At 41.8% G+C, this 26,434-nt stretch overlaps 2 protein-coding genes across 3 annotated transcripts; both read left to right on the top strand.

The window, feature by feature from the left end:
- Positions 1–2,282: 2,282 nt before the first annotated feature.
- pfkmb (phosphofructokinase, muscle b) lies at positions 2,283–12,066 on the top strand. Of its 2 annotated transcripts, XM_083939384.1 has the most exons (22): positions 2,283–2,483; positions 3,858–3,931; positions 4,331–4,408; positions 4,695–4,884; positions 6,426–6,591; positions 6,692–6,736; positions 6,966–7,074; positions 7,170–7,265; positions 7,350–7,442; positions 7,567–7,692; positions 7,853–7,917; positions 8,003–8,066; positions 8,181–8,327; positions 9,313–9,383; positions 9,538–9,625; positions 9,722–9,874; positions 9,956–10,120; positions 10,202–10,263; positions 10,373–10,484; positions 10,581–10,680; positions 10,769–10,874; positions 11,838–12,066. In XM_083939384.1, the coding sequence occupies exons 1-22, from the start codon at positions 2,399–2,401 to the stop codon at positions 11,977–11,979; spliced, it is 2,337 nt and encodes a 778-aa protein (XP_083795510.1). In that variant the 5' UTR covers positions 2,283–2,398; the 3' UTR covers positions 11,980–12,066. The 2 variants fall into 2 exon arrangements, with proteins under 2 accessions (XP_083795510.1, XP_083795509.1); XM_083939383.1 differs by having other exon boundaries at positions 7,170–7,442.
- A 1,216-nt stretch (positions 12,067–13,282) lies between these two features.
- Positions 13,283–26,047, top strand: espl1 (extra spindle pole bodies like 1, separase; the record flags this gene model as incomplete). The annotated part of the gene is made up of 31 exons (XM_083939461.1): positions 13,283–13,363; positions 14,057–14,359; positions 14,454–15,203; positions 15,324–15,425; positions 15,579–15,690; positions 15,853–15,980; positions 16,184–16,377; positions 16,488–16,730; positions 16,912–17,056; positions 17,163–17,322; positions 17,455–17,594; positions 18,046–18,180; positions 18,265–18,381; positions 18,481–18,652; positions 18,744–18,872; positions 18,975–19,131; positions 19,765–19,874; positions 20,123–21,267; positions 21,349–21,766; positions 21,890–22,015; positions 22,330–22,543; positions 22,644–22,849; positions 23,146–23,273; positions 23,563–23,685; positions 23,856–24,005; positions 24,155–24,322; positions 24,496–24,600; positions 24,702–24,817; positions 24,904–24,984; positions 25,600–25,764; positions 25,846–26,047. The coding sequence occupies 31 exons, from the start codon at positions 13,283–13,285 to the stop codon at positions 26,045–26,047; spliced, it is 6,525 nt and encodes a 2,174-aa protein (XP_083795587.1).
- Between the last annotated feature and the right edge of the window lie 387 nt (positions 26,048–26,434).

The following is a 26,434-nucleotide window of genomic DNA, read 5'->3' as shown; positions in this document are numbered from 1 at the left end:
GGTGCTGCGAGGATGTGGTACCTGGGCGTCCTCTCGGCCCAGTGGCTCCTCTCTGTCACTATGCTGGTCTGTCTACTGTTCTGGCTCAGAAAGAAAGGTCAAGGTATGAATATACAGTGCAGATATTTGTGTGTTTGTTACGGGTCATTTCAGTCTGTGCACTTATTATTTGAGTGTAATTGTAAGGCCTATAGTCCACAGACTGCATTTGCCTGAGCATAGACCGTGGAGACTTTTAACTTAACTTTGTTTTGTAAATTGGCATATATATTAAGGTCATGAATACACGAGCATGACGTGTTTCGACATGTTCAGTCATAGGGATGACTGTGCAGTTTCATTGCAATGGCGGCAAAAAAGGGGAGGGGCTCCTGTGTGTTTTATAGATAGCAGCACTGTCTGCATCCAGACATCTATTTAAAGACAACTCCAGAAAGTTGCCTGCAACAGACATGCCTCCCACTCTCACTGTCCTTATTTTGAGTTTTGTGTTTTTCATCTTTAATCAGTTTATTCTATCAATTACTGACCACATTGTGCTTTAAGTTCAATTTAATTTCACAGTGTTTTTATCAAGCTTGCTAGAATATACAGTGATACACTTGACAAAGAGACAGAAGTTAAGTTAATATTAATTAATTAATGAATGTTATTGGTACTCAACTTTCCATGACTTTTTATTATTATCAGTATTATTATTATTATAAAGCAGGTTTAGTTGTGTCAAAACGCTCAAACCTGGAAACTGGGCTTTTTCAGGAGGGGGCCTTTAACAGACAGGTGCTAAAACTGAGCGTTTCAGACAGAGGGTGAATACAGGTTTATTTAGACGGACAGCATGAGAAAAATAATTTGTTTATGGACATTAAAGCATGTAAACATGTTCTAGTAGAAATACAAAATCCAAGTATAGACCTGAAAATAAGCAGAATTTGTGTCCTTTAAATCTGCTTCATTTGCAGCAAGTACTTTAATAGTCACAAAAGCCACATCGAGGTGTGGCACTGAGCTGTATCTAATTATTCATCTGATTCATGATTCCAAACATGAATAGCTGACTAATACCAAATAACGCGCCTGCTACTGGTAGAGGAGTCAATTAAAAAAGTAACTGACAGTTGTGTCATGGGGGTTGAATTCCCCTCCATACAGAAATAAAGAATAAAAAATTACAAACAAGTAGAAATGGCCGTGTGAAGTATAGGCTTTGCGAGTGGGAGCCATCCATTTCTAATACCCAGAGGTCTTGTTTGTGTACAACCAATTTCATCTTCGAGCGAGAAATGCAACATCAATCTTTATTGAACTGGGTAGAGTATGTGACTTGCTGTATTCAGTGGAGACTATTTGTTTCTTTTGTTCTATGTTTATGTGCTTTTCTTCCAGTATGCATTCCTCAGTAAACCGGCCAATCAGCTACAGCTCATACCAAAATACACGATAAGGCCAGTGGAAGTAAACGATCCTGCCCTGTACAGATGGAGTTTGTTACATTGTGATCACATATGTTTGAAGGATGGACAGGTTTTCTATAATATCATATCATATTTTATCATAGCAGCTAATCAGTACAGCACAGTCATTTTGACACAGGTGAGTCTGGATCACATTCTGGGTAATGTGTGATGGTTCTTCTCCCTCCTCAGGTGGTGATGACCTCTCAGCATCTGAATGTGAAAGCAATTCAAGCTCTGATCCACTGAGGGATGATGGTAAGCTTGTAGCATGTAGAGTGTCCCTAACCGGGTGCAGGTGGATGACCTCACCTTACTATAATATAATTAATACCGATGATGTTGTACCTGCACTTTATGTGACAGCAGAAAGTATATAGTATACTCACGGCTCTCATGCACCTAGTTTAGATCAATTTCCAGATATTGGTGGGGTTTCACATTAATTATACGGTGGAAAAAAGCCTTATGATATCCACTGCAATTCAATGTGTTAAAACATTAAAAAATAAAATATGACAAAGGTGGTGGGAGATGAGGGGGGTTGTGTGTGTGTGTGTGTGTGTGTGTGTGTGTGTGTGTGTGTGTGTGTGTGTGTGTGTGTGTGTGTGTGTGTGTGTGTGTGTGTGTGTGTGTGTATGTGTGTGTGTGTGTGTGTGTGTGTGTGTGTGTGTGTGTGTGTGTGTGTGTGTGTGCGTGTGTGTGTGTGTGTGTGTGTGTGTGTGTGTGTGTGTGTGTGTGTGTGTGTGTATCTAAATGCGTTTGTGCAACTATGTGTGTCTCAGTGTCTGCCAAGGGGATAGTTGCATTGCACTTTTGCAACTGGTATTACTTTCCATAGCCGGCAGGCTGAGTTAGAGGTGAGAGCTCCACATACGGTGCAGCAGGGTGGCAGTAAGTCTCACACTCAAGGCCTTCCCTCAGCCAGCTTCAGCTCCAAGACCATGGCAGGAACGGCTTCCGTCGACCATACCAAGATGGGAGTGGGTCGGGCGATCGCTGTGCTGACTTCGGGAGGCGATGCCCAGGGTAAGTGAAGGGTCTCCAGGGTGGTATGTAAATATTGAGTGAGCATGTCTGTTGTTTGTTTGCTTCAGCTGGTTGAGAGGACCTGGTGTGTTGGAAGTCATTCCTTAGTAATTCAACAGCAGGGTTAAATCATAAATAAAGAAGTATTTGAATCGTAAAATGACCCTCAAACCTTGAAATAAAGAAGTATTATTTCTCTTCAATAGTTATGGAAGTCTTTGACTATTACTGTAGCCTCCATAGAGCTTCATAAGAACTATATAATCTGTTCTAAGATTTCTTTGGGTCACCAGAGCACAAGCCATTACACTTCTACACTACGCTTCTTGCCTAAAGTCTAGCTCTCTTGGTTCTGTCATGTTCAATCATTATTGCAGCTCCCCTTTATATAAAATATGACAACTCGTATCTTTTGTTATTAGTGATAATAATACTTTAATGACTGAACTATCTCAGCTATCTAATAGAGCTGATTTATGGAAAAGGGCAGCATGAACCACAGAGCAAGACCGCTTCTCCCCTGACCTTTAACTTGATGAGGGAATATCTCCACTGTGACCTTTGGGAAGTGTGTCAGTGACCCCACACAACCCTGGTGTCAGAGCGGGTGAGACAGTGAGCTGTTCTGCACTGAGGCAAGTGTGTAGCTGCACTGCTTGCTAACACCCCCCTTTCTTTTTCACTCTCCAGAATTCATATTCTTCATTACAACCTTACCTTTTTTGTCATCTTGATATCTTGATAAGTCCACATTTCTTCCTTCTTCCTCCCTCTCCCTCTACTGTATCTGTTATCAGGGCTAATTTTAGAGACATGACCTTTCTGTCATGTGTTTGTAAAGTGGTGAGGTGAAGTGAGAGGGCCGTCCTTTGCTTCCTGTCTCTTCTCTCCTCTTTTACACTGTAAGTGGAGATGCTCTTGGCAACATTAAGGCTAATCTATCCACATCTTGTCCTTTAAGTGACCCCCCCCCCATAAGGTTGAGGGTGCATGCAGCAGCCCAGTTGCTTTTAACTATCACTGACAGTTGAATTGTAACCAACAGTGAAAGTATAGTCTAACAAATATGATACTACAGTATTGTTTTATAGAGGTTTTCTTTCCACCACCATTTTCCCATTACTTAATTCTATCATTATGTTCCATATGTGTGTGTGTGTGTGTGTGTGTGTGTGTGTGTGTGTGTGTGTGTGTGTGTGTGTGTGTGTGTGTGTGTGTGTGTGTGTGTGTGTGTGTGTGTGTGTGTGTTCGTGTGTGTTCGTGTGTGTGTGTGTGTGTGTGAGAGAGAGAGAGAGAGAGAGAGAGAGCTCTGCCACAAGGTTTTGTTATATTAGCTAATGTGCACACACACATACACACACACTGTGCCTGCAGGAATGAATGCAGCTGTGAGGGCCACAGTTCGAGTAGGAATTTACACTGGAGCCAAGGTGTATTTTGTCCATGAGGTAAATACCGCTGTTCAAAATGTCCATCAACAAGTTCCCACAGCTGCAGGTGCTATCCTCAGTTTGCATGTAATGTCTGTCCGACTGTCCAAAACTCTAATTCACTTAACAATAATATAAACCGAAAAGTGACAAACGCACACAACTGAGAAGGTTGAATCAGCTAATGTTTGTCATTTTTGCATTTTAAATTTTTAATTAATTAAAAGGTTGACCAACTGTTTTCAGCACTATTCCATGGCCTGACAACTCACAAGATTAACCATACCATAAATAATCAGTAAATCCTAATATAATTGACACTTGAAATAGCTGCACATTGCAGAGTAAAAATATGCCTGCATCATTAAGCCTGAATGACCTCTATTCAACGAGGTGATATTCTTTTTTTGTTGACAGGGTTACCAAGGTCTGGTGGATGGGGGAGACCATATCCGCCTTGCTACTTGGGAGAGTGTGTCAATGATGCTGCAGCTGGTGAGAACAAGCACAAGGATGCAAAAACATATTTATCTGTGTGTTCCTCATCTCCACTCTGTTTTTAACTTGTGATCAGTGCGTTGGACGGATGATGTGTGTAACTCTAGCCTCCAGAGTGCAGTTCTGTAGGTCAAATGGTCATTTAAATGCCAAAGTTAATTAAATAGCTGAAGACTTATGGACCTTAGACATGAGCGATGATGTTTCAGATAACCCTACCCTTTCTCCTGATCTGCCACCTTGTGATTCTTGTTGGAAACCCTTCCTCCCGTCCTGACGTCAGGGTGGGACAGTGATTGGAAGTGCCCGCTGTCAGGATTTCCGCACCAAGGAGGGACGCACCAAGGCTGCCTGTAACTTGGTCAAGCTGGGCATCACCAACCTGTGTGTGATTGGAGGGGATGGCAGTCTGACAGGCGCCAACCAGTTCAGAACAGAGTGGAGCGAGTTGCTGGCAGACCTGGTCAAAGCTGGTGAGAGAGACTACCCCAAAATTCACTGTTCTAAGCAACACAACATAAAATGAAATATGTCTTTGCATATATCTGCCCTTTCATTGCTTCTGATGCAACAAGTCCTCATATCTAAACGACACACTAGGGGCTTTGTCAATAACTCCCAAAATTACATACAGGGTCGTTTAACATAAAGTATCGTTGTGGTACTTTTAAACACTTGATGTATCATGTTAATGTTGTAAAATGAGTGCCGTTTGAAACATGTCATTAACATTGTGAAATGGAACAACAATGAAACAACATGGTACGGTTTATGTGACAGGACTACTTGGTTAAGGGGTAGGAAAACTATGTCATAGCCTTATGTACGTTAGTTAAAGCAATTCTTACCTTTGTTGTATGTCTCAGCGATTCCCTCCAAAGTCCCACCCTCTTCCCCCTGCCTGACCTCTGGCGCTCCCCCGACACATGCGCTGAGAGAAATGTTGTGTTCGAGTGCAAAAGGAAGTCCAAAGTTTCAGACCTCCAACTAGACAAAGTGCAAAATGGAAGCTCCTACTAGCGCATTCGGGGGAGATCTTCCCACCCCGAGTAGGATGTTCCACTTTTGACAGGCCTTGCAATTGATTGATGAGTTCTAACACCTGGTGGATTTCTTTTACATTTTAGTGTGCTTTACGCTTATTAGGAGAATTTTAAGATTACAACAGAAGAGTGTAAAAATACCAGAAAGGTAAGAATAGCTTTGAAAATAAAAAATATCATTGTTGACTTTTGGTTTCACATGGGACACACATGTCATGTGTTAAGCCCCTTTTCACACATGCATTGCAAACCGGAGATTATCTAGATATTACCCGGCAGACCAGTATGTGAGAACGCACATGTCTGAATCAATTCGACATTAAACAGATTTTAACCTGCCAGTTTACAGTTTGTGTAAACTCAGAGTGAGCCCTGTGTGAATACAGTCGCTTGTTGTGTCGAGAATTCACAGAGATTGAGTAGGCATGTTGATGACATTTTAATCACAGGGCTCAGCAATACCAGCAGAAAACAAACATCCTAGCATGAAGAAAAGGGTAATTTATAGACTGGCTACATATCCTGCCTCTTGCTCCTACACGCCCCGCATGGCACAACCTCTCACCTAAACTAAACTGAGTATTTACAGTAAGTAAGAATTCCTCTGACACAGACAATCTCCTGTTGTGTGCTACATGTGTGAAACAGAAAGGCCCCTCCATCACCCCAGTCTTCCTCCATGCTCAGACTTTTGGCGCTCTAATACTACATCCCCTGACTTCCTCATTTGTTTCCGTGATAACTGATACGGCCACTAGAGGTCGCTGCCTAACAACAGACGTAAATACAAATCCTAATAAGGTACTTGCACACAATCGACCTATATGGCCATTTGTGGGGCGAGGACTGCCTGCCTGATAGTTTAAGTGCTGCTGGTTTAGCCATGTCGGTAATTCAGGACCCAATCATGATTTAAGAATTAGTGACTTACTGTAGGCTACATCTAAGAGTGTTGTCCCCTGTGGTCTCAGGTAAGATCACAGCAGCTGAGGCCAAGGGTTCCTCCCATCTCAATATCGTTGGCATGGTCGGCTCCATCGACAATGACTTCTGTGGCACCGACATGACCATCGGCACGGACTCTGCCCTTCATCGCATCATAGAGATAGTGGATGCCATCACCACCACAGCGCAAAGGTATGAATGTAACCATTGGTGCATTTATTTGATGGACGGACTCATGTCATATGGCACATGTCATTTTTAGAGTCTTAACACGATATGTGTTGTTCTGCAGTCACCAGAGGACCTTCATCCTGGAGGTAATGGGCAGACACTGTGGGTGAGTACAGCCCGTGTGTGCTCTGTGAGCAAGAGTGGCTTTGGGGGTTCATTTATCTTATCTTACTTTATGTGGTTGTAAAATAAATTGAAACAGTAGCTAAGCTGCTGGTTATACACTCATTTTTTGACAAAAATCCAATTTAGGATATGAAATATCAGCTTTGGATGCTTACTTTTTGGTTTTTCAAAAGACACTTGAGCCTTAGCGTGTGACTCTTTACCTGCAGTTACCTGGCTTTGGTGACAGCTTTGTCCTGCGGCGCTGACTGGGTGTTCATCCCAGAGATGCCCCCAGATGAGGGATGGGAGGAGCATCTGTGCAGAAGACTGACAGATGTAAATGTCCTGCATCATCTTTAATGACTTATTTGAATCTAGCTTTAAAAGAAAGTCTGCTTGTTCATCTCAAAGGTTCTCTCTGTCCCTCTCAGCAAAGATGCCGCGGCTCCCGTTTGAATATTCTCATTGTTGCAGAGGGAGCAATCGACCGCAAAGGTAAAGCTATCACGTGCGACGACGTCAAACAGGTCAGTAATAGCAGAATTCCAATAAGCCTTCACACAAATAGAGGCTCTTCTTATGAGAAATTAAATAATAATCTCTCTGTACAGTTGGTAACAAAGAAGCTTGGCTTTGACACCCGCACCACCATCTTGGGCCACGTGCAGAGAGGAGGAACCCCTTCTGCCTTTGACAGAATCCTGGTGATACGACACACATAGACCTTTTACATATTCATCAATTAATCATATTTATCATTAACAATGTGAATAAACACAAGTATACCCACTTCTCTAAGTTTCTGCTTTTTAAATTGTCATGATGCAGGCCAGTAGGATGGGAGTGGAGGCTGTGATGGCTCTGCTGGAGGCCACACCAGAAACTCCCGCATGTGTGGTCAGCTTGTCTGGAAACATGGCTGTCAGACTGCCTCTCATGGAGTGTGTGCAAGTGGTGAGTCACATCTACTTCAAAACAAAACATCCTTATCCAGTTTGTACAAAATGAACAGACGAACATGATTTCAACGGGCAAGAAGTTTCAAATTTATTTAGTTTTTGTTCTGATTCAATTCTCAGTTCCTTCTTTGTTTTTTGACCCTTTTTCACATCAGACTAAAGATGTCACCATAGCCATGGCGGAGGGGAGGTTCGACGATGCTATTAAGCTCAGGGGAAAGTGAGGCATGCACGTTTGCATTATCTATTTAAAATTGTCATGTGCTGTGTTGATTTTTAAATGTTTGTACATTTCTTTACAATAGGAGCTTTGAGAACAACTGGAACACTTACAAAATGCTTGCTCATGTGCACCCTCCTGACACAAAGGTCAGGAACTACAGTTGTACCATCTTATTGTACATTAATTGTCTCATAGTTAATAAGTCCCAGCGGAAAATACATTTATCCTGACAAATGTTTCTGTGAATGTGCTCATGACAGAGTAACATCAACATTGCCATATTAAACGTGGGTGCTCCGTGTGCTGGAATGAATGCTGCAGTCCGTTCAACTGTCAGGGCCGGGCTCCTCCAGGGCCACCAGATGTTGGCAGTGCACGATGGCTTCGATGGCTTGGCTCATGGAATGGTAAATTTGAGATACACGCACATAAAAAGACAAGAAGGCTTTTGCTTTAAAGAGGATACTTTGGAAGTGGGATTGCATAAGGTACTTATCGATAGTCAGTGTATTACAGTAGATGGCGCCCCTAGTTTGGAGAAGCAGACAAGAAGACAAGCATGTCAGCTAAGCAATGTGCTACTGAGCGGGAGGGCCACACAGCAAAAACGACCACCGAAAAGAAATCAAGATCAGTTTAACTCTTCGCTATATTTATAATATTTCAGACAGCCCTCTCTAAGGGGGAACTGAAGCCGTTATCTATACTCTCTTCAAAGACACCATAGTCCTTTGACAAAAACAGTTATTTTACCTCGCACAACGCTGCCTCCATCAGTTAGTATATTTGAGTACTTGTGTTTGTAAAGGAAGACAAAATGTGTGAAAATGAAAATAGAAAGTGAAAATATTGAAACTATTCTAGATAATGATTTTTTTGCTGGACCTTTTTTAGGTCACAATCAAGTCACCAGTGTGTTTCCGCAAACCACAGATTGTTGAATATCATTGTTTCTGAAACGCTGCAACCCGTTCTCATTCCCTGCCCATCATATACAGACCCCAGACACTCGTTGATGTTGTTAATTTACCAAGTAATAACTATCACTTAGGTTTAGGCAACAAAGCTTAATGGTTATGTTTAGGAAAAGGTTGTGGTTTGGGCTCAAATAAGTTTCTGTTATGTATCTTAGTTTCACTTTGACATGGGACAGGACTTTCTCCTGGGTGTGTGTGTATGACCCAACCATCCACCCCGGCCTTCTCCCTAAGTGGAGTTAGGGGCTCGTTATGCTACGACACTTGACTTCCTTAGCACTTGTTCAATGTGGGGGCGGCCGACTTTATTCTACTGTAGGTAATACATTGAATTTGGATAAGTACCGTCACACTTCAAAAGATCCAAACTATTGATTTCAAAGCATGATGGATCATGCACTCTGTCCCTGCACAGATTGAGCCTATCAGTTGGTCTGGAGTGGCAGGATGGACTGGAAAGGGGGGCTCCAATCTGGGCACAAAGAGGTGAGATATTTCAACAAACCACCCTGTTGACTGGTACAGTAACAATTGTGTTTTGAAGTGTGCGTTGACAGGTATGAACATTGCCGGTGTTGCTTTTAACTTAACATCAATGAGATGTAATCTACTATGATTCTGTGTTTTCCCTTTCATAAAGATCCTTGCCACATGAGTTCATGGAGGAGATCAGCCTGAGCATCACTAAGTTCAACATTCATGCTCTTGTCATTATTGGAGGCTTTGAGGTGAGCAGGGGAAACATAGAGGCACAGCCTTAACAGTGGGACTCAGCATTTAAATTGCATTTTTACTTTTTTCTTCCTCCCTTTTCATTTCTCTAGGCATTTGTTGGGGGTCTGGAGATGGTGCAGGCTAGAGAGAAGTATGAGGAACTTTGTGTTCCTCTTGTCGTTGTTCCTGCTACTGTCTCCAACAACGTCCCTGGCTCTGACTTCAGTATTGGCACTGACACTGCACTTAACACCATAACAATGGTACAATTCTTATAGAGCACACAAACAGCAGAGAATCCAAAAACTAGATATTACTCACCATATTCTTTCTCTCTCGTTCAGACATGCGACAGGATCAAACAATCTGCTGCTGGCACCAAGAGAAGAGTGTTCATTGTTGAGACTATGGGAGGATATTGTGGCTACCTGGCAACCATGGCTGGCCTAGCGTCTGGAGCTGATGCTGCTTACATTTATGAGGAGCATTTCAACATCCGTGACCTAGAGGTCCGTCCTTTACGAATGTACAGAAGGGAGGAAGCTAAGTGATGATAAACATCAGTGGTCTGATAGTTGATTTGTCTGCAGATGAATGTGGAACATCTGGTGGAGAAGATGAAGACCACAGTGAAGAGAGGACTGATTCTGAGGTTTTGGGAAATTAGCTTAATTTCTATTCTATAGTAAAGAAGAATCATCTTTACTCCCCGCAGCTCACTGTGGCTTTATATCTCATCCAATATTGTACTTTTGTTTCAGAAACGAGAAATGCAACACCAACTACACCACAGACTTTGTCTTCAGCCTGTACACAGAGGAGGGCAAGGGCGTGTTTGACTGTAGAAAGAATGTACTTGGACACATGCAGCAGGTGGGCTACTAAGTTCTGTTTGTTGTGGGCAGATTCATTATATTTGCCACCAGATTAAAGTTCCCAAACATAAAGCAGACTATTCCATGTTATTAGGGTGGAACGCCCAGTCCCTTTGACAGGAATTTTGGCACTAAAATGGGCATCAAGTCTGTGTTATGGCTGACTGACAAGCTGAAGGAATGCTACCGTCATGGTGAGGACCTTTTTTATACAAATGTGTTGTAACAAATCCTGTCGTCCCTGTGCTAATGTATACTGTATTCTTCACTTCGAACCTCCAGGTCGTATCTTTGCCAACTCTCCAGATTCAGCCTGTGTGCTGGGCATGAGGAAGAGATCTTTGGTCTTCCAGCCTCTGGCAGAACTTAAAGATCAAACTGACTTTGAGTAAGGCTTCATTTCTATCCTGTCAGTTTATTTTCTTGCTACTTACACTCTTTTTCCATCCAAATTAGAGCATTTATGCAGGTTTTTTAAACATGGAGAACACCAGATAAAAAGATGAAATAAACTCTGTAACGTTTAACGTAACAAACACGCCGGAAAACAGGGTTAGTAAATAATGGAAATGGAGGCCGGCAACCATTGTGACAGTGTAACGATGGTTGCCTCTTTTTTATATCTCTTACTAATTCAGTCTGTCTTACGACTTTGGAACGATGTTTTAGCAATGCTTGGGTGCAGCAGACATACAGAATTTGTGTCTGAGGTGAAAATTAGCATGTCCATACAGGTGTCATGTTTCCATCACTGCCAATCGGATCTGGAGGCAATAAAAATTGTATGACTACAGCAGAGTTATTTTTCCAAGGAACAAATGCCAGTTGTAACCTTTTCCACTAATGACAAAAGCCGCTAGTGGATGTTAGTGGGTTTTTTTATTCAGTAGGAAATGGGCTTTATTGTCTTCTGCATTGTCTTGTATTTACTCAGAATGCACAGTGAGAGTTAGTGGGCCAAAGACAATGTAACAATGCCTCTTTTTTATATCTCTTACTAATTCAGTCTGTCTTACAACTTTGGAACGATGTTTTAGCAATGCTTGGGTGCAGAAGACATACAGAACTGGGAAAAAAACTGGAATAAAGCTGCAGTTAATATAGACAGTCATATGCTCATGTCACTGTGGTTGTTCTACATTTGTATAAAGGCAGTTGATTGCTCACATGCCTTAAAGCTTAAGCCTATTGTTGTGAGTTTACTTTAGATAATTCTGCCCCCTAGTGGTCAAACATCTGTCCAACTTTAATGGAAAACCTTACATAAATGATTTGTCAACTGAGGATTTGAGAGTGTTGTTGAGAGTGTTTTTACTTTTCTCTTTGCACTGACAAATGTTGTCCTCCACAGGCATCGTATTCCTAAGATACAGTGGTGGCTAAAGCTGAGGCCCATCCTGAAAATCCTGGCCAAGTACAAGATCGATCTGGACACCACTGAAAAGGCTACGATCGAACACGTCATCAAGAAGAGAGGCACAGTTCAGAAGTAGTCTGCCTCACTGTCTTCTGTTAAATGCACTTTGTAAACTCTGTCTATGAAAAGTGCAATATAAATAAAGATGGTATATGCCCCCTAACTTTTTCGTGTCTAATGTAATTTCACAGAAGCCTCTTCTTTTGGTCTGCCTTGTGATTTGTCTTCTGCATCACAACTCTACTGTCTGTCCCTCTATTTCCACTTGAATTCTCAGTGAAGTGTTTAGATTATGAATTAGAGATTCATAATTATGAAAATAATATCTACCAGTTGTGAATGGATGTTTTTCTTTTGTTATCACAGTTAATTCAAAAGTGTTGTCTGTCTATGAGATTAAACTGTTTTGAGGGTGTGAAAAATGTGTGAAACCAATGAAAAAGTGTTAACACAATTGCAAGAGAAGACTTGTGCTGTGAAGTTTAATTTAGATATTAGACATCAAATCTACTTTTTATGGTATGTAATAAGACAAATAAGCAGCTGCAGGATTGACAAACTCCATTTCACCAGTGCCAGCCTACAGTAGCTGCACCTAACAACAGTCAACCCTGGCAACCAGCAATGCCGGCCACTTAATGGCTGGTACAGTGTAAACAGAATGTGACAGAAAGTCATTGTCAAACCCCTCAAAAAAAATTTAATATTAATTCAGACTAAATATATGTTTTATGGAAAAGCAATACTTTAATTCCGTGGGTTTATTATTTAAAAAAAATATATAGCTGTTAATGAAAATTCTACATATTCAACCTTTAAGGAACCTACATAAACAACAGGAGAAAAATGCTTTATTCAAAACACCAAACATTGTGACATCTGGAGTCGCTGGTTTGTATCAGCTAATGTTTGCAAATAAGATATTTATTTAATTCATTTTCACACCGATTCATGTGTGTCTCGGTATATATCGATGTGTTTTTGAGTAGGAGTTTCAGGAACTACGTTACCCATAAGCCCCTCTGTTTCCGGGTAAAATCGGACGTGCTGACGGATTGGTTAGCAACAATATTTAAAACTAGTGCGCGGGGGTTGTGGATGGTTTGTCACGAAAGTTTAGCAGCTGTACCGGTATTGAATTCTGATATTATGGACAACACATCAGGTTTTTATCTGCTGTGAACAAAAGTGTAACCACAAAGGCCTCCTGTTGAGGTAAGTCACGGTCTTCTCCCTTGGTGACGCTAACAGACGTTAAAGTTAGTTGAGCAGCGTCCTGTTGTGGTTGACGCTAATGTTAGCTCTCCTAAGCTCCTTCGCGTTATTGATGTTTTAAAATAACATGTTTCTCTTATAACGTGTCTTTTACAGCTGCCGACATGAAGTGTTTAAAAGTGGAAGAATACATCAAAAGGACTGCTTCTGTGAAAGAGACGGAGCTTTTACTGCGAGAACTAGAGGTTAGCATAACCACTCATGGTTACTAATAACGCAAAGTCATTTCAGTAGATTAGGACAACTATATAATGTATAAAGTTTTGTGTGACAGGGTCGCCAGAGCCTGTATCTAATAAATAGGCCCAAATAAACGTTTTTATTAGTTTATATTTATATATACACTGGAGATCAAAGTTAACAACAAAGTATTAATACTTGATTTATTCTGAAGTATTGTTATTTTTTATTGTTCAGAATTTGATAGAATATCTGCTGTGGCTATACCACTGCTGTACTAGCATGTTTTTTCAAATAGGCAGGGCACTTCAACAAAGCAGTGAGCAAAATTAAAGAACAGTAACCACAGTGTCAGAAGGGAAGATTTAAACAATGTTTCCTTAGAGCTATAAGATTAAAAAATGAACAGGAAGTGTAGAGGCCACATCTTTGAATGACTTCAGCACATCTGCACCCACAGGACATCACTAGTTTCTCTCACTGCTCTGGTTTGATCTTGGTCCGTTCTGCTTCAGTCTCTTCCACAGTTCACTAACTGGAGTGGGTTTCTTAGGTTTAGATCTGGACTCTGGCACGTCCTCCCTTTAAATTTAACTGACTTCTTTAGACACTTTAGGTCCAGTCATTCCCCAGTCTGCATACACACACACTCACACACACACATATGTATACCAATGTATTATTTTTTTATTTTGCAGAATTATGTGAAGAGTGGATCAAGCCTTCTGGGTCGCACATTGTGTGACAGGGTCATCAGAGCCTGTAATCATCAACTTGGAGTTGAGTCCCCTAATCTTGACCATGTCAGGCAGTTGGTCCAGCTGGTGGAGCTTTCCCTTCAGGGCTATGATACGTCTGCAGCACTTGTTGCTCAGAGCAGTCCACTGTACATTGAAAAGATCATTTTCCATATTGTCAAGAAGCTGAGCTCCCTAGAATCTCACAGTCTATGTAGCCAGGTAGCTGGGTTGATTTACAGCAGGCTTACCCTGGCCCAACAGGTATGTATCACTTTTACAGAGTTAATTTACATGTGTATTCTGCACTGCATTTCTCAGTGTCATCATTAAGTTACCACTGTTGTATGGTCCGTAGGTGGATGACTATTGTGTTCTTGTGCGGAGCTGCTTCTCCGTGCTCTGGAACGGACTATCTGCTGCCAAAGACAGGGAAATCCTGAATCCCCGTGACAAACTCCACTGTCAGATTCAAGCTCTGAGCTTCCTCTTGTTGTTGGATACAGAAAGTGCAACCACCTCTTTCTCCAAAGTCGCCACATACACAGAAGATGCCATCTCTGAATTTGAGGGTGGCTGTGAAGCGGTAACCAAAGATGATGCTTCTTTTCTCCTCCAGGAAATGCACACATTTTTCAACAGATGCCGGACTAGCGGTCAAGGCTGTGAAAGGGATGGGTCCAAGCAGTCTACTGAGATATCAAGTTTACATATGCTTTCTAAAATAGGGCTGATTGTAGTGAAGGTGCTTTGTAAGGCCGGCCACTATGATCTGGCTTCCACCTTCTTGAATGACATTGAGAGCAAGGTCACAGACTGCGCTGCTCAGTGCACAGCTATGGTGCTTGGTCAATGGGCAGTAAAGATTCATTCTACAATGAAGGCTGGTGGGGAGGGTGGCCAGGCTTTGACAGAGTGTGCCAGGGCCTTGAGGTCTCTTTCAGCTGACCTGGGGGACAGAGAAGCTCATGCAGTCCTGGAAGGTTGTGGACTAGTGGCGTGGGCTGTCGAAAGTGGCCACGGCAAGGGATTAAGCGGACCTGTGCTCCTGGCTTGGTTTTCTTTTCTTGAGGAGCGCCAAGAACGGATATTAAAGATGCTAAAGAAGGTGTGTGTAGTTACTGACCAGGAAAATGACTTGTATTCTGTTTGTGTGTGTGTGCTAAAGGCAAATAATTTAGAGATACATTTATACAGACCAGTAACCGGTGCTTTGCTTTATTTACAGAATTCAATATGCCAGGCTGAGGGCAACAGACTGCAACAGGCCTTTTGTTTCAGTATTTACCAAGGCTTTGTATTTGCCTATGAGAGCATGCTCGCATCACAGGTGAGACTGCATCTGTAATGTCCAATTTCATGATGAATGATGATAATGACAAAACTGAAAATAAGAATTATGAACAGAGTCACTAAGTTACAACGCCGCTCTAATCATACTCTGATTTAGATTTTAGATCTGATTGTGATTTGTTGTTCTCAGCTGGAGAACACTGACACACTGGACAGAGTGCTGTTGTACTGCCAAGCCACAGCTGGACTGATGATGACTGAACTGCGTAAGCTGTCAAGTGAAAACCTTCTTGTCAAAGCAGGTGATTACATTCTAGGTTTTGTTATCTGATGACTTGAGTGGTTCTGAAATACGTGCTTATATTACAATATATATTAAGTGTTATATAACAATAACACTTAATATTGTTTTTATTATGTTGTATGACATTTTGTTCATTTTATGATTACCTTGTGTCTTGCAGTGATTGCTGTGAACAACTTAGCCTGTGGATTTTACAACCGGCGTCTCTATGACCAGGCCTTCACACTAGTTGAGATTATCTGCAAGGATCTATGCAAGAATTGCCCGGTCTCGCTCTCTGTTGATAGGGTAAGCTCTTTAAGTTTTTTTTTGTTTAATCATGCATCACATTGTCCAAGTCTTAATAAATAAACACTATATATCATGTTATCATGTATTTGAATATGTTATGTTAGGTGGGAGCAAACTTAAATTATCCTGAGGGGAAATGTGTTTTTATATGTTCATTTTTACATTCATCTGAATTATTGACAAAGCTTTTGACTCCTCAGTTGAGCCGACCGTTCATGCTGGCTGTGCAGACGTCTCGGAGGGCGGAAAAACTGGAGCGAGCGCTTTACTGGGTGATCCTGTGGCTAAAGGCTCTGGGGGACAACATCACTACTCATATGGCTGAACCGGTCTCACTTTGGGTGAAAACAAAGACAGACGCAACCCGTAACTCAGAGGAGGACATCCGTCTCAGGTGCGGATACATTTTAATGAAGGGACATTTTTTGTTGTTGTTTGTAAAGCTATCCGAGAATGTTGATTATGGGATATTAATGGACGAAAACTTGTCCCTTCCTGGAACAGGACATTACTTGATGGTTTTGGTCCTGACGTCCCGGATGAGCGAGTAATGCTTTGCCTTTTGGAGGAAGAGTTGCGTGGTTATAAGGAGGTGGCAGGAGACACTGCCCAGGAGCGTTACAACACACTCTGTGATCTTTTGGACATCTGCCATGAGGAAAGCTCCCACACTCATCTACGTGCTGTCTACCTCTGTGAGATGGCCCAGGTTGTGTGTTACCAGGATTTCAGTGAACAGACTGACTGGTATGAGCTATTTTAATTAATTTATTTTAACATCATTTCCATTGAATGGTGCTCCTTCATAAGTAGAAAAAAACTTTTTGTGTGCTCAGGGCCAACAAAACAAAGTCAGTCTGGGCCCCGCAGGGCTAACGTGCAGCAACCTATTGTCTCATGTTTATTTTGTTCATTTGTAACTAAACAGCACAGCAGCTGATTTTACCCATGAAGCTTTACGGCTACTTGATGAAGAACCAGAGACTTCAGAGAATGCTGACAGACTGAAGGATGACAAGGCCCATGCTTTACTTTGGCTCTATATCTGCACTCTTGAGAAGAATCTTCAGGAGGTGAGCTATAAAATGAAGAATACTGGACTGGTAATCAACTGTAATCTTAACATAATGCACTGACCGACTGTCTTGTGATAAATTAATGATGGATTTTTTTGGTCAGGCCATTGAAAGAGACAAAAAGTTGCAAGAGTTGCGCGAGCAGACACAGTCGGCTGCTAATCCCATAGGAACCAATGATTTTGATTATGAAGACAAGCAAAAGTCACAAGACAGCATCCTGGTCTATGAAGGACTGCATTTCAACCTGGCTGCAGAAAATAGTAAGAACACTTCATATCATCAGTCATCTTGCTGTAGACCCCAGCATGATATGTTTTTTTTTTTTTTTTTAATTGTGCCATATTCGGTTGTTCTGCGATTATTATACTTTTTTTTTTTAATTTCCTTTTAAGAGTTGTGCAAGCCTTTGGAAAGAGCACTGGATGAGTGGTCCAGTCTTCTGCAGAGTCAAGTTCTGCCTTCTGTCAGAAACCCCAAACAGACCTGTAGATCCATCGCTGTGACTGCGGCTCTCTTCAAACTCATGGGAAAGGTAAGGACACAGAATGTGGTCAGGACCAATGTTCAGGGTCTCTTTGTTGTTTTTAATTTCTCTCTCGAACCCAAAATTGATTTTGATCTTCTATCAAATGGGTAACCACCTCACGATGTTCTTAAAGCATTATTATGAATTAGAGATGTGCATTATACGTTTGTCTCGGTCTTGGTTATATGGAGAATATATAAGTATTATATTATATATTATAACATTATTTTCCCTAGGTGTGGGATACAGCAATACAATAAAAAAACGTATTCTTTTAAATAAAATTGGTTTAAGAACTTTGGAAAGCAAATACTTTCATTCTAAATTGTACAAAGAGGCTTAGGTGTGTAAGAAGTATTTCATGTTGTATCCTGGGGTCAGGTTGTTATGACTAATGTTCACATAGTTATTAGTAATAATCTTTGAATCTTTCAAATCTCTTTGTTCTCTTATGTAGCCTCTAAAGGCTTTGGAAGCTTATCAACTTGCGATCGGACTTTCGCGTCTGCTTGCCGATGCCCAAGGATGTGCCAGCTGCCTCTGTCAATCAGCCAGTATCCTTCTGGATATGGGCACCCCTGAACTGGCCTTGGTAATGCAGTTTTTGAAAAATGTATTTGTAGCAAATGTTCTTTCTATCACATCTCACTTTGTTTATTGTGCCTTTTTTTTATAGACCCAGCTAGAGCAAGCAGACACGTTTCTTCCCTCTGTTACCACTGCTGATGGACCTTCTTCTCTCTCTGTACTGGCTATTCTTTTGAAAGCTCAGTACTGCTACAGCACAGGACAGGTAGGTAACACTCTCTTGTATTGTTGCATTGTTACTGTTTTTTTGTCTGGAGTAGGGGATTTTATCAAATTGTCCCTTTCCTATTTGACCATATGTCAGATGGATCGTGGAGTACCTTATCTGTGTGAGGTGCTTAAAGAAGTGAACGAGCAGAGGCAGTCAAAGAGCTGGTACCTTCTGCGTGCTCGGACGCTCCAGACCTGCAGCTCCTATTTGAGTTTAGACACTGCTGCATTGCCACAAGCCCAGCGAAGCAGTATCACACAGCATGGTGAGCTTAGGTGTTTACTAAATTTAATATAACCAGAAGGTTAGAATGTAGAAGAGTTGTGTACAACTAAGGACCTGTGATTGTGTCTCAGGTACAAATAGCCCAGACGCTGCCCTGTATGAAAGTCTGAAGCTTCTCTGCAGCCTGCTGGTCACTTTAGTAGGGAAGGGCCTATATGGGACCAACGGCAGCAGCTCAGACATGCGTTTCATCGACCAAGGTTTGTTTGTCCCACATGGACTGACATGCATGGAATATCTGTTTCTTGTCTCTTTTTAGTCCTGTCTGCCATTTTTATTCTCTCCGTTTGATCTTTGAGCAGGAGATAACTTGGTGCTGAAGTGGCAGCTGCTGTCGGAGCTGTTACACTGCTCCATGAAGATGGTGGCTGTGAGGAGCAGCTGTGGGGCCATCCATGATGCCAGACTGCAATGTCTAGAATCTCTCAAGCTGGCCATCAAGCTGCAAGCACTTAGCCAGTATGTATGTTCATTGTAGTGGGTAAAAATGTAAATAGTTGATGCAGGGTCCAAAAGATAGCTTGTGCCCTGATATTATCAGCTTATACTGGCCATTCTTAAATATTGTTTTCTGTAGTGTACAAACTACACTAAACTTACCAGCCAATTACAACCGGTTCCTCCTTTATTTTTTTGTTCGATGTAAAGCTTGAGACAGTATTTAAGTATATTAATTGGACCTGAATATTTTAAAATACAATATATACAGTATAGTTCTGTTCTGTATTGATTACAAAAATGTAATTGTTATATGCTGAGTTACAGTTCATCCTATACCACAACTCTACACTCCACTGCAATCCTATACAACACTCCTGTAATAAATCTTAATTATGAGAATCTTCTCATAGATGTTTTTTAAGACAGTCATGGGGGTGCTGATTCAACTCTAAAGAGGTGTATTTTGTTGTAACATTGTCAACCTAATTAAGGTTGATATGCTAACCATATTCATTTGTTTTATTAGTACTGTACATGCTATACTTATAATAGGCCTAGAACACAGCACAATAGATGCAGTCAGGTCACACTGCACACTTGGTTTTTGGATGGAATTCACTCTTTGCTTTACCCGTGTTATCATTGTTTCAGCTGTGCTGAGCTGCTGGTGATGAAAGCCGAGTTGGAGCTGATGCAGGGGGAGAGAGGAGAGAGTGGATTTGATTTAGACAAAGTCAGAAACCTTCTGGAACTCTGTACAGGTCTGTAAAACACAAAGCTACACTAGCTCAAATAAGGATGGCATTGGTTCAATATTATTGTTTGACTTTGAGTAAAATTGTATTATGATTTAATCACATTTTAACACATGTTTTGTCCATGTTCATTCCAAGTAATTTGTATTAATTCGCTTGCAAAATAAGTTACTGCTGTTTTTATATGTGTTAGGACTGGAGCATGTCAGTTTCCTTGACTAGTAATTAGTCTTGTTTATATGTATTTTCTTTAGATTTTCCTGATCAGGTGCAGAAGGCAGAAGTAAAAATCAAACCTAGGAAAAGTCGTCTAGTGCAGAAATCTCAGTCACCACTTCCTGCATTGGAGGATGATCTTAAGGACCTCCTGAGCACAAGGTGGACTGGCAAAGAACCTGTAGTGAGTGATCTGGGCAGCTCCCCGCCTCTTAAAACAAAGCCACGCCGCTGGCTCTCATCCCTGGCACATGAATCTGACTGCCAATGCTCCTGCTGCGCTGAGCCCTGTCTGGGCCACGCCACTGCTCGCTGGGCAGCTGCACAGGCTGATCTGATTCTCCAGCTGGATCCCAATGAAGCCAAAGTCAGTTTGAAACTTCAATCTGCAACATTAGCTCGCTGTAAGAGTGTTGTTGCCAAACTTGGGGGAAAATTGGCTAAACTCTTCCCTCCCCATGGCCCTGCCAAAACTTACTCTAAACCCTCCCTGATGCAGGATGTGGTGGGCCGCGTTTACCTTCGCATGGCCCTGTCTGGGCTGGACCCAAAGCTTAACAAGGTCTGTGGTATATGGAGAGTGCTGGAAGCGGGCTTGGCGTTTGTTGATTCCACACCCTCTCCTGTGCTAAGACCTGTGAGAGCAGGTCTAATGGCAACCAAAGCAATTGTGACATTGGTTACCTTGGCAGAAAAAAAGGGATGCGCCCCAGAGGAGCTCTTCTCAAATGCTTGGACTTGGAATGCGCCAAAAGAGGATAAAGGGCTGAAATCGGAACAGAAAGCGGTGCCTACTTCATCTTCACTTAAGAAGCCTAAAGAGTCCATTAAAAACACAGATATTCCTGACAAAACAAAGGAGGCAAAGAAGTTTAAGGTTGTAAAGCCCAGGATTCAAGTGACAAGCTCCTCAACCAAAGGAAAGAGACTAGTTCCCATGACACCAGTGATGGTCAAGTCCAAGCAATCTGTTGAGGACCTTGGCGTTTATGACTTTAACACGGTGGTACCTACTTTGGCATGTACTCCTATTAAAAAGGTAAAGGCCCATGCTTCAGTGCAGAAAGCACCGAGGACTGCCCCTAAACTGCAGTTTCATGTATATGAGGAATTGTCGCCAGTTCAAGACAAAGAGCAGCCTGTGCCCGCCGCTCCAAGACGCATTAATAAGTCACGTTTCAAGGTAGGCATCTAATCAGAGTAGTGTTTTTATTGTTGCAAAAATATACTTTTTGTGTTTTTTATTATATTTAATATTTTACAGAAGGAGTTCAGTGATGAGAGTGACACAGAAGCCAACACCCAGGCAGAGCCGAAACAAAAAAACGATGTCCCTAAAAAGCAACGCAGCACCAGAAGAGCTGCACAGAGCATTAAGACAGCCCCAGATCCACCTGCAGAGAAGGCCCCACCAAAGAGGCAGACCAGGGGTAAGAAGGCCACCGTAATGCCTCAGGCAACTTCTTCTTCCGAGGACGAGACTTTGGTCTGTCAGTCTGCCTCAACAAGAAGAGGAAGAACCAGAAGAGAGCTGTCCAGGGCAGAGGCAGATTCCATGGAGGAGCCAGACAAGATGAGGACCATTGAGGAGGAAACTTCTGAAGTTCTGAACATAAGCATTGAGCAGCTCAGGACATCAGACACCGAGACTGAAGACAACCCCGCTTCACGTATAGATATCGGTGTGTATTTTTTGTACATGGTGAAACTTCCCATTAATTTAGAAATATGACTTTATTATACTATATTTTATAATTTAGATAATGGCTAGATTTCTAATCTCTTTCTTGACTCTCTTGACATAGATTTTGAGGTGTTGCGTCGGGATTTGTGTCGGGATTTCGAGAGGAACAACTACTCTGAACTGAGGAGCAAAGGCCATCTGAGAGAAGGTCCACAAACCCTCCTCTCTCATTCAGACCCCAGGCCAGGTGAGGCTCGACAGTGCTGCAGCTGCCTTGCACGACACTGTATCAAACACTTTTGTACACACTTTTGTACGAGTCCTTTCATTGGAGTATAACTCAAAATCTGATCAATAATTGATAACAACGGTCTTACAAAAGAGGTATTTCTGAAGTGTTCAGGAAGAAATTGATCTTAAACAATGTATATGTCTGAGAAGAGGGGAACATGGCACTAAAATCTTTTTTAAGCAGGGATAAAGTCTTAATGGTAGCTGTCTCATCTTCTCGCAATTGCTGTTTATCCAGTAGTGTCTGTAATTTCTCTTTCTTCTTCTCAGACAATCTTTCTCTGGAGGATGTTGAGTCATTGCTCCGCTCAGCCTGGTTGGCCCTACAGCACTTCCCCTCCCCAACCATCTACACGACCCTCTGTGCTCTTCTAGCCTTGACCAGGGGCCAGCACGACCCCATAACTACAGCAATGCTGCACGCCCAGTCTTTAGGCATCACAAGTCGTCATCGCACAATCAGGCATTTAGCCAGTTCTCTCAAGTAAGCATATGTGTGGCATTATAGTGTCATGTCATGATTTCCCTCTGATCAACACTGAAAATTGTTTAATTCACATTGCTCTGATGTGTCTTTCGGGCAGAAAGCTGAGAAAGGCGTCCAGCGAGCTTGCATATAACATGGAAGCTCTGAGTCTAGATGAGCTCAGTCCAAACGAGTCCAAGAACTCTAGGGAACAGAGGTTGTCCCAGTTGGAGAAAATCTTCTCTTTCCCGACAGCTGACTCCCCTACTTTCCCCAAGAGCCACTGTCAAGAGTTTATTCAACAAATTCAACACCTTCCCCCAGGTAAAATATGAAACACTGTCTTGATCTCAGTAGCAAAGTGGGATATTTTCATGTTTGATTCACTAATGCATTATGAGAGGTTATAGCAAAGTTTGTCACTCCCTTTTTGCTACTGTTACTCATACTATACTGTTAATTTGTGGTGCCTAGTTTTGTAAATGTGCTCTTTTTTGTCTTGTCCATAACTTGATTTAATTCAGATTACTAGGTGTGTTTGTGTGCGACAAGCTAAGCAAAAACAGAATGTGATCTGCATTATGCATGTATTACTCTGTGCATTCCTTTTTCTTATACAGGGGTGACGGTGTGTGTCATTTCTGTGCTTGGAGTAAAACCTGGGGAGATGGGTGACAGCATCCTACTGTCACGACTTGAGAAGGGATCTGTCCCTGTCACTGTTCACATCCCCACCTCTAAGCAACAGGTGAGGGCGGTCAATTATGGTATGAGTAAAATAGTAGCTACAATTTGAAACAAGACAATTGTATTGTAAATGCTTACGGCTTTAGCAATATGGTGACACAAGTGGCTTAAAAATCATTGCCATGCTCACTCTCCTACACTTCACAAGCAGTATTAAGTAGTTTGTAAACTACTGCACAGTAAAATACTACATTATGTATAAGTAATTTTTTTAAGCTATGACACCCTAAGTTTGACTTTTGTAATTTTCCCTGTGCTCTGTTGTGTGTTTTTCTCCGTGTGTTTTGCAGCACCCCATCAGTTGGCTGGTGCAGGAGATTGATAGTATTCAGGTGGAGCAGAAGGTTGTGAGCTGTGTGTCTGAGAAAGCCAAGTGGTGGGAGGGACGTAGAGCGCTTGACTCTCGAGTTGAGGTAAGTGGTGAAGAGCAAGGGTTCTGCTGTGGAGTCTCAGAGGGTTTCACAATACCTGCATTATACATGTAGGCTTACTTAAAGTTATACACTTCCACTCAGACAGGACAAGAAAGTCGGACACAGAAACAATATTGTTTTGTCTAAACAACCGTATATCTTTATTTCAGCAAGTGTTGAAGGACATGGAGGGATTGCTGGGATGCTGGAGGAGCTTTCTTCTGCCCCTTTCTCTGGATCCTGTGCTCTCCGAACAGGCCCAACACCTTTGCAAGCCCTTGTCTGCAAAGGGAAAGACAGTCAGTGAGGAAATGTTGAAGGCGAGTGTTTTTTTTTTTTTTTTGGTTCTTTTAAGCTCCATGGATCTTTAGCATCAGCATCTGATCTTCCATTCTGTCTCTGCCTCAAAAGTAGGTGTAAAATAACAACAAAGCAACAACCACTAACACGTCTGACTTTTGTGTTTCAGGCCGTGCTGTCTGCCTCTCCTGTGCTCTCCCAAGAGGATCTGAAGAGATTTGCTCTGGGAGTTTCTCCACAGTGGGACACAGAGTTTGACCAGCTTTTCTATGCAGCTGCGTCCCGGCTTGCCGAGAGAGACGAGCCCCGCGGTCACGTGGTTCTTATCCTGGACAAGGTTGGCTTCATTATCTCTATGAACAAATCAGACATTAGGAAAAATTCTGTATTTAATAGAGGGGCTTTTTGGGAGAGAAAAGCCCTCCAGAAGCACTGTGCCAATATTCCCATTGCAAGTTACTTTAATTCTAACATGTAGGCGTGTCTCCTTTTATCCCATTTTCTTTGCAGTACCTTCAGAAGCTGCCATGGGAGAGCATCTCCATCTTAAAGTCTTGCTCCGTCAGCCGGATGCCTTCTCTGCACTCACTTATTGGACTGAGCATTCAGAAAGAGGTAGGCTCCATTTCTGTGCCAAGTTGGCCTGTGGTGCAGATGTTATTTATGTCAGTTAGCTTCAGTGGTGGTTATGGATATTGTTTTTTTTCTCTTTTTAGACTGACTCTCAGTCCATCCTGAAGCTTGGTGTAGATACAAGACAGGTGTTTTATGTGCTGGACCCTGACGCCAATTTGGGAAACTCTCAAGACCAATTCAAGGAATGGTTTAACAGGTGAGACTAATACTCATGGAAACCATTTGATTTGTCTTTGTCCGTCTAATTGCTTCACATTTACTAAATTACCATTCTCATTAAAGACTGGATTGGGGCGGTGTGTGTGGAGTTTCTCCTGACTCGGGTCAGCTGGAAGAAGCTGTCGCTACCAAGGATCTTTACATGTGAGTTTGTGATCCTAAGTATCCGAATAAGATGTGGAAATATTAGTTACAGTTCACAACACTGCAAGTTATTCATTTAAAGTCCATCAGAAATTTGAGGGAGATTGCAGCTAAAATAATGAATAGATTATTAAAGTAGTTGATTGTCAAGCAGCAGTTTTGATGACTGTTATTTTTTCAGCAGAACTTCTAAAACTTATGAATTGGGAATATTTGCTGTTCTTCTGTGACCATAAATGTATTGTCTTTGGGCTCTGAACTGTTGATACAAATTATTTGAAGAAGTAATACAGGACTCCAGACTTGAAGTAGAAATTTTTCAATATTCTGACATTAAACAATTAATCGTTTAACTGAGTTGGCAAATGCAATGAAATTAATTGTTAGCTGCAGCCCTGTAACAGATCCTTGTCTGTTCAAACTGACAGAAGTCACACAGAAGAAGTGTTTAAATACCTATTGTAAAGTGTGCTGAAGGGGGTAACATTTAACAAACACTTTGTGTGTAGTTTTAGATTAATGCAAGGTTTGTTTTTTATTAGGCTCTTTGATTTGATAATTTGTGTTACTTTGTATCTTCTCTGTCCATGTCCCTCTTACCCCTGGATGTATTAGTTACGTAGGTCACGGTGCAGGTGCACGATTTCTCAACAGCCAGGCGGTCCTGAAGCGGCAGATGAGAGCAGCTTCTCTGCTTTTTGGTTGCAGTAGTGCTGCTCTGGCAGTGCGCGGAGACCAGGAAGGACAAGGCATCATCCTCAACTACCTCATAGCAGGCTGGTGAGATATGGCTTTCCTTGCAGTTTACTAAGAATCCATTAATATTGTCATAATATATTTCTATTTATTATTTCTCTCTAGCCCCTTTGTTTTGGGAAACCTGTGGGATGTTACAGACCGGGACATTGATCGCTTCACCAAGGCCTTGTTGGAGTCCTGGTTATCTGCTGGGTCTGGAGCTCACCTCCTGGATTATATGGGCCCATCACGTCAGGCCACAAACCTGAAACACCTCATAGGAGCTGCACCTGTTGTCTATGGCTTACCAGTTCACTTGCGGTAGATGACCTGGTAAACAAAACTAAAAACAGGATGCAAACAATCTATACAGTATCAAAAATTATATTGTCTCAGCACACAAACTGGGGGACATCATTTTAATTTGAAGTTTAATACTTGTTTTTTGCAGGTTTTGAGAATATTAAAGTACAGCATTTCTCCTTCACCTTTATTTAAACCAATACGTAAACAAATGCTACTATAGTGTGAATGATTTTTAATCTTACTCATTTTTATCAAGTGTTTTAATGCGTTGCCTGAACAACATTTTTCAAATAAATTTGTTTTCATTCAGTCAGTGTCTGCATTGTGGAAATTACTTTGAAATTGGTCATATTTATGTGAAGAGTTTGGGGGAAAACCTGACAAGTTATATTTAAAGTATTAACTT

The sequence above is a fragment of the Echiichthys vipera genome, assembly GCF_963691815.1.
Source record: "Echiichthys vipera genome assembly, chromosome: X".
NCBI classification, from domain to species: Eukaryota; Metazoa; Chordata; class Actinopteri; order Perciformes; family Trachinidae; genus Echiichthys; species Echiichthys vipera.
This window is presented reverse-complemented; position numbering and strand designations above follow the sequence as displayed.

Bases quoted from the DNA above. Each gene is read 5' to 3' on its own strand.
- pfkmb (XM_083939383.1), top strand. From the start codon at position 2,399: ATGGCAGGAACGGCTTCCGTCGACCATACCAAGATGGGAGTGGGTCGG. The intron at 6,737-6,965 runs GTGAGTACAGCC...CTTTACCTGCAG, and splicing joins GTAATGGGCAGACACTGTGG to TTACCTGGCTTTGGTGACAG. The intron at 10,875-11,837 runs GTAAGGCTTCAT...TGTCCTCCACAG, and splicing joins AAAGATCAAACTGACTTTGA to GCATCGTATTCCTAAGATAC.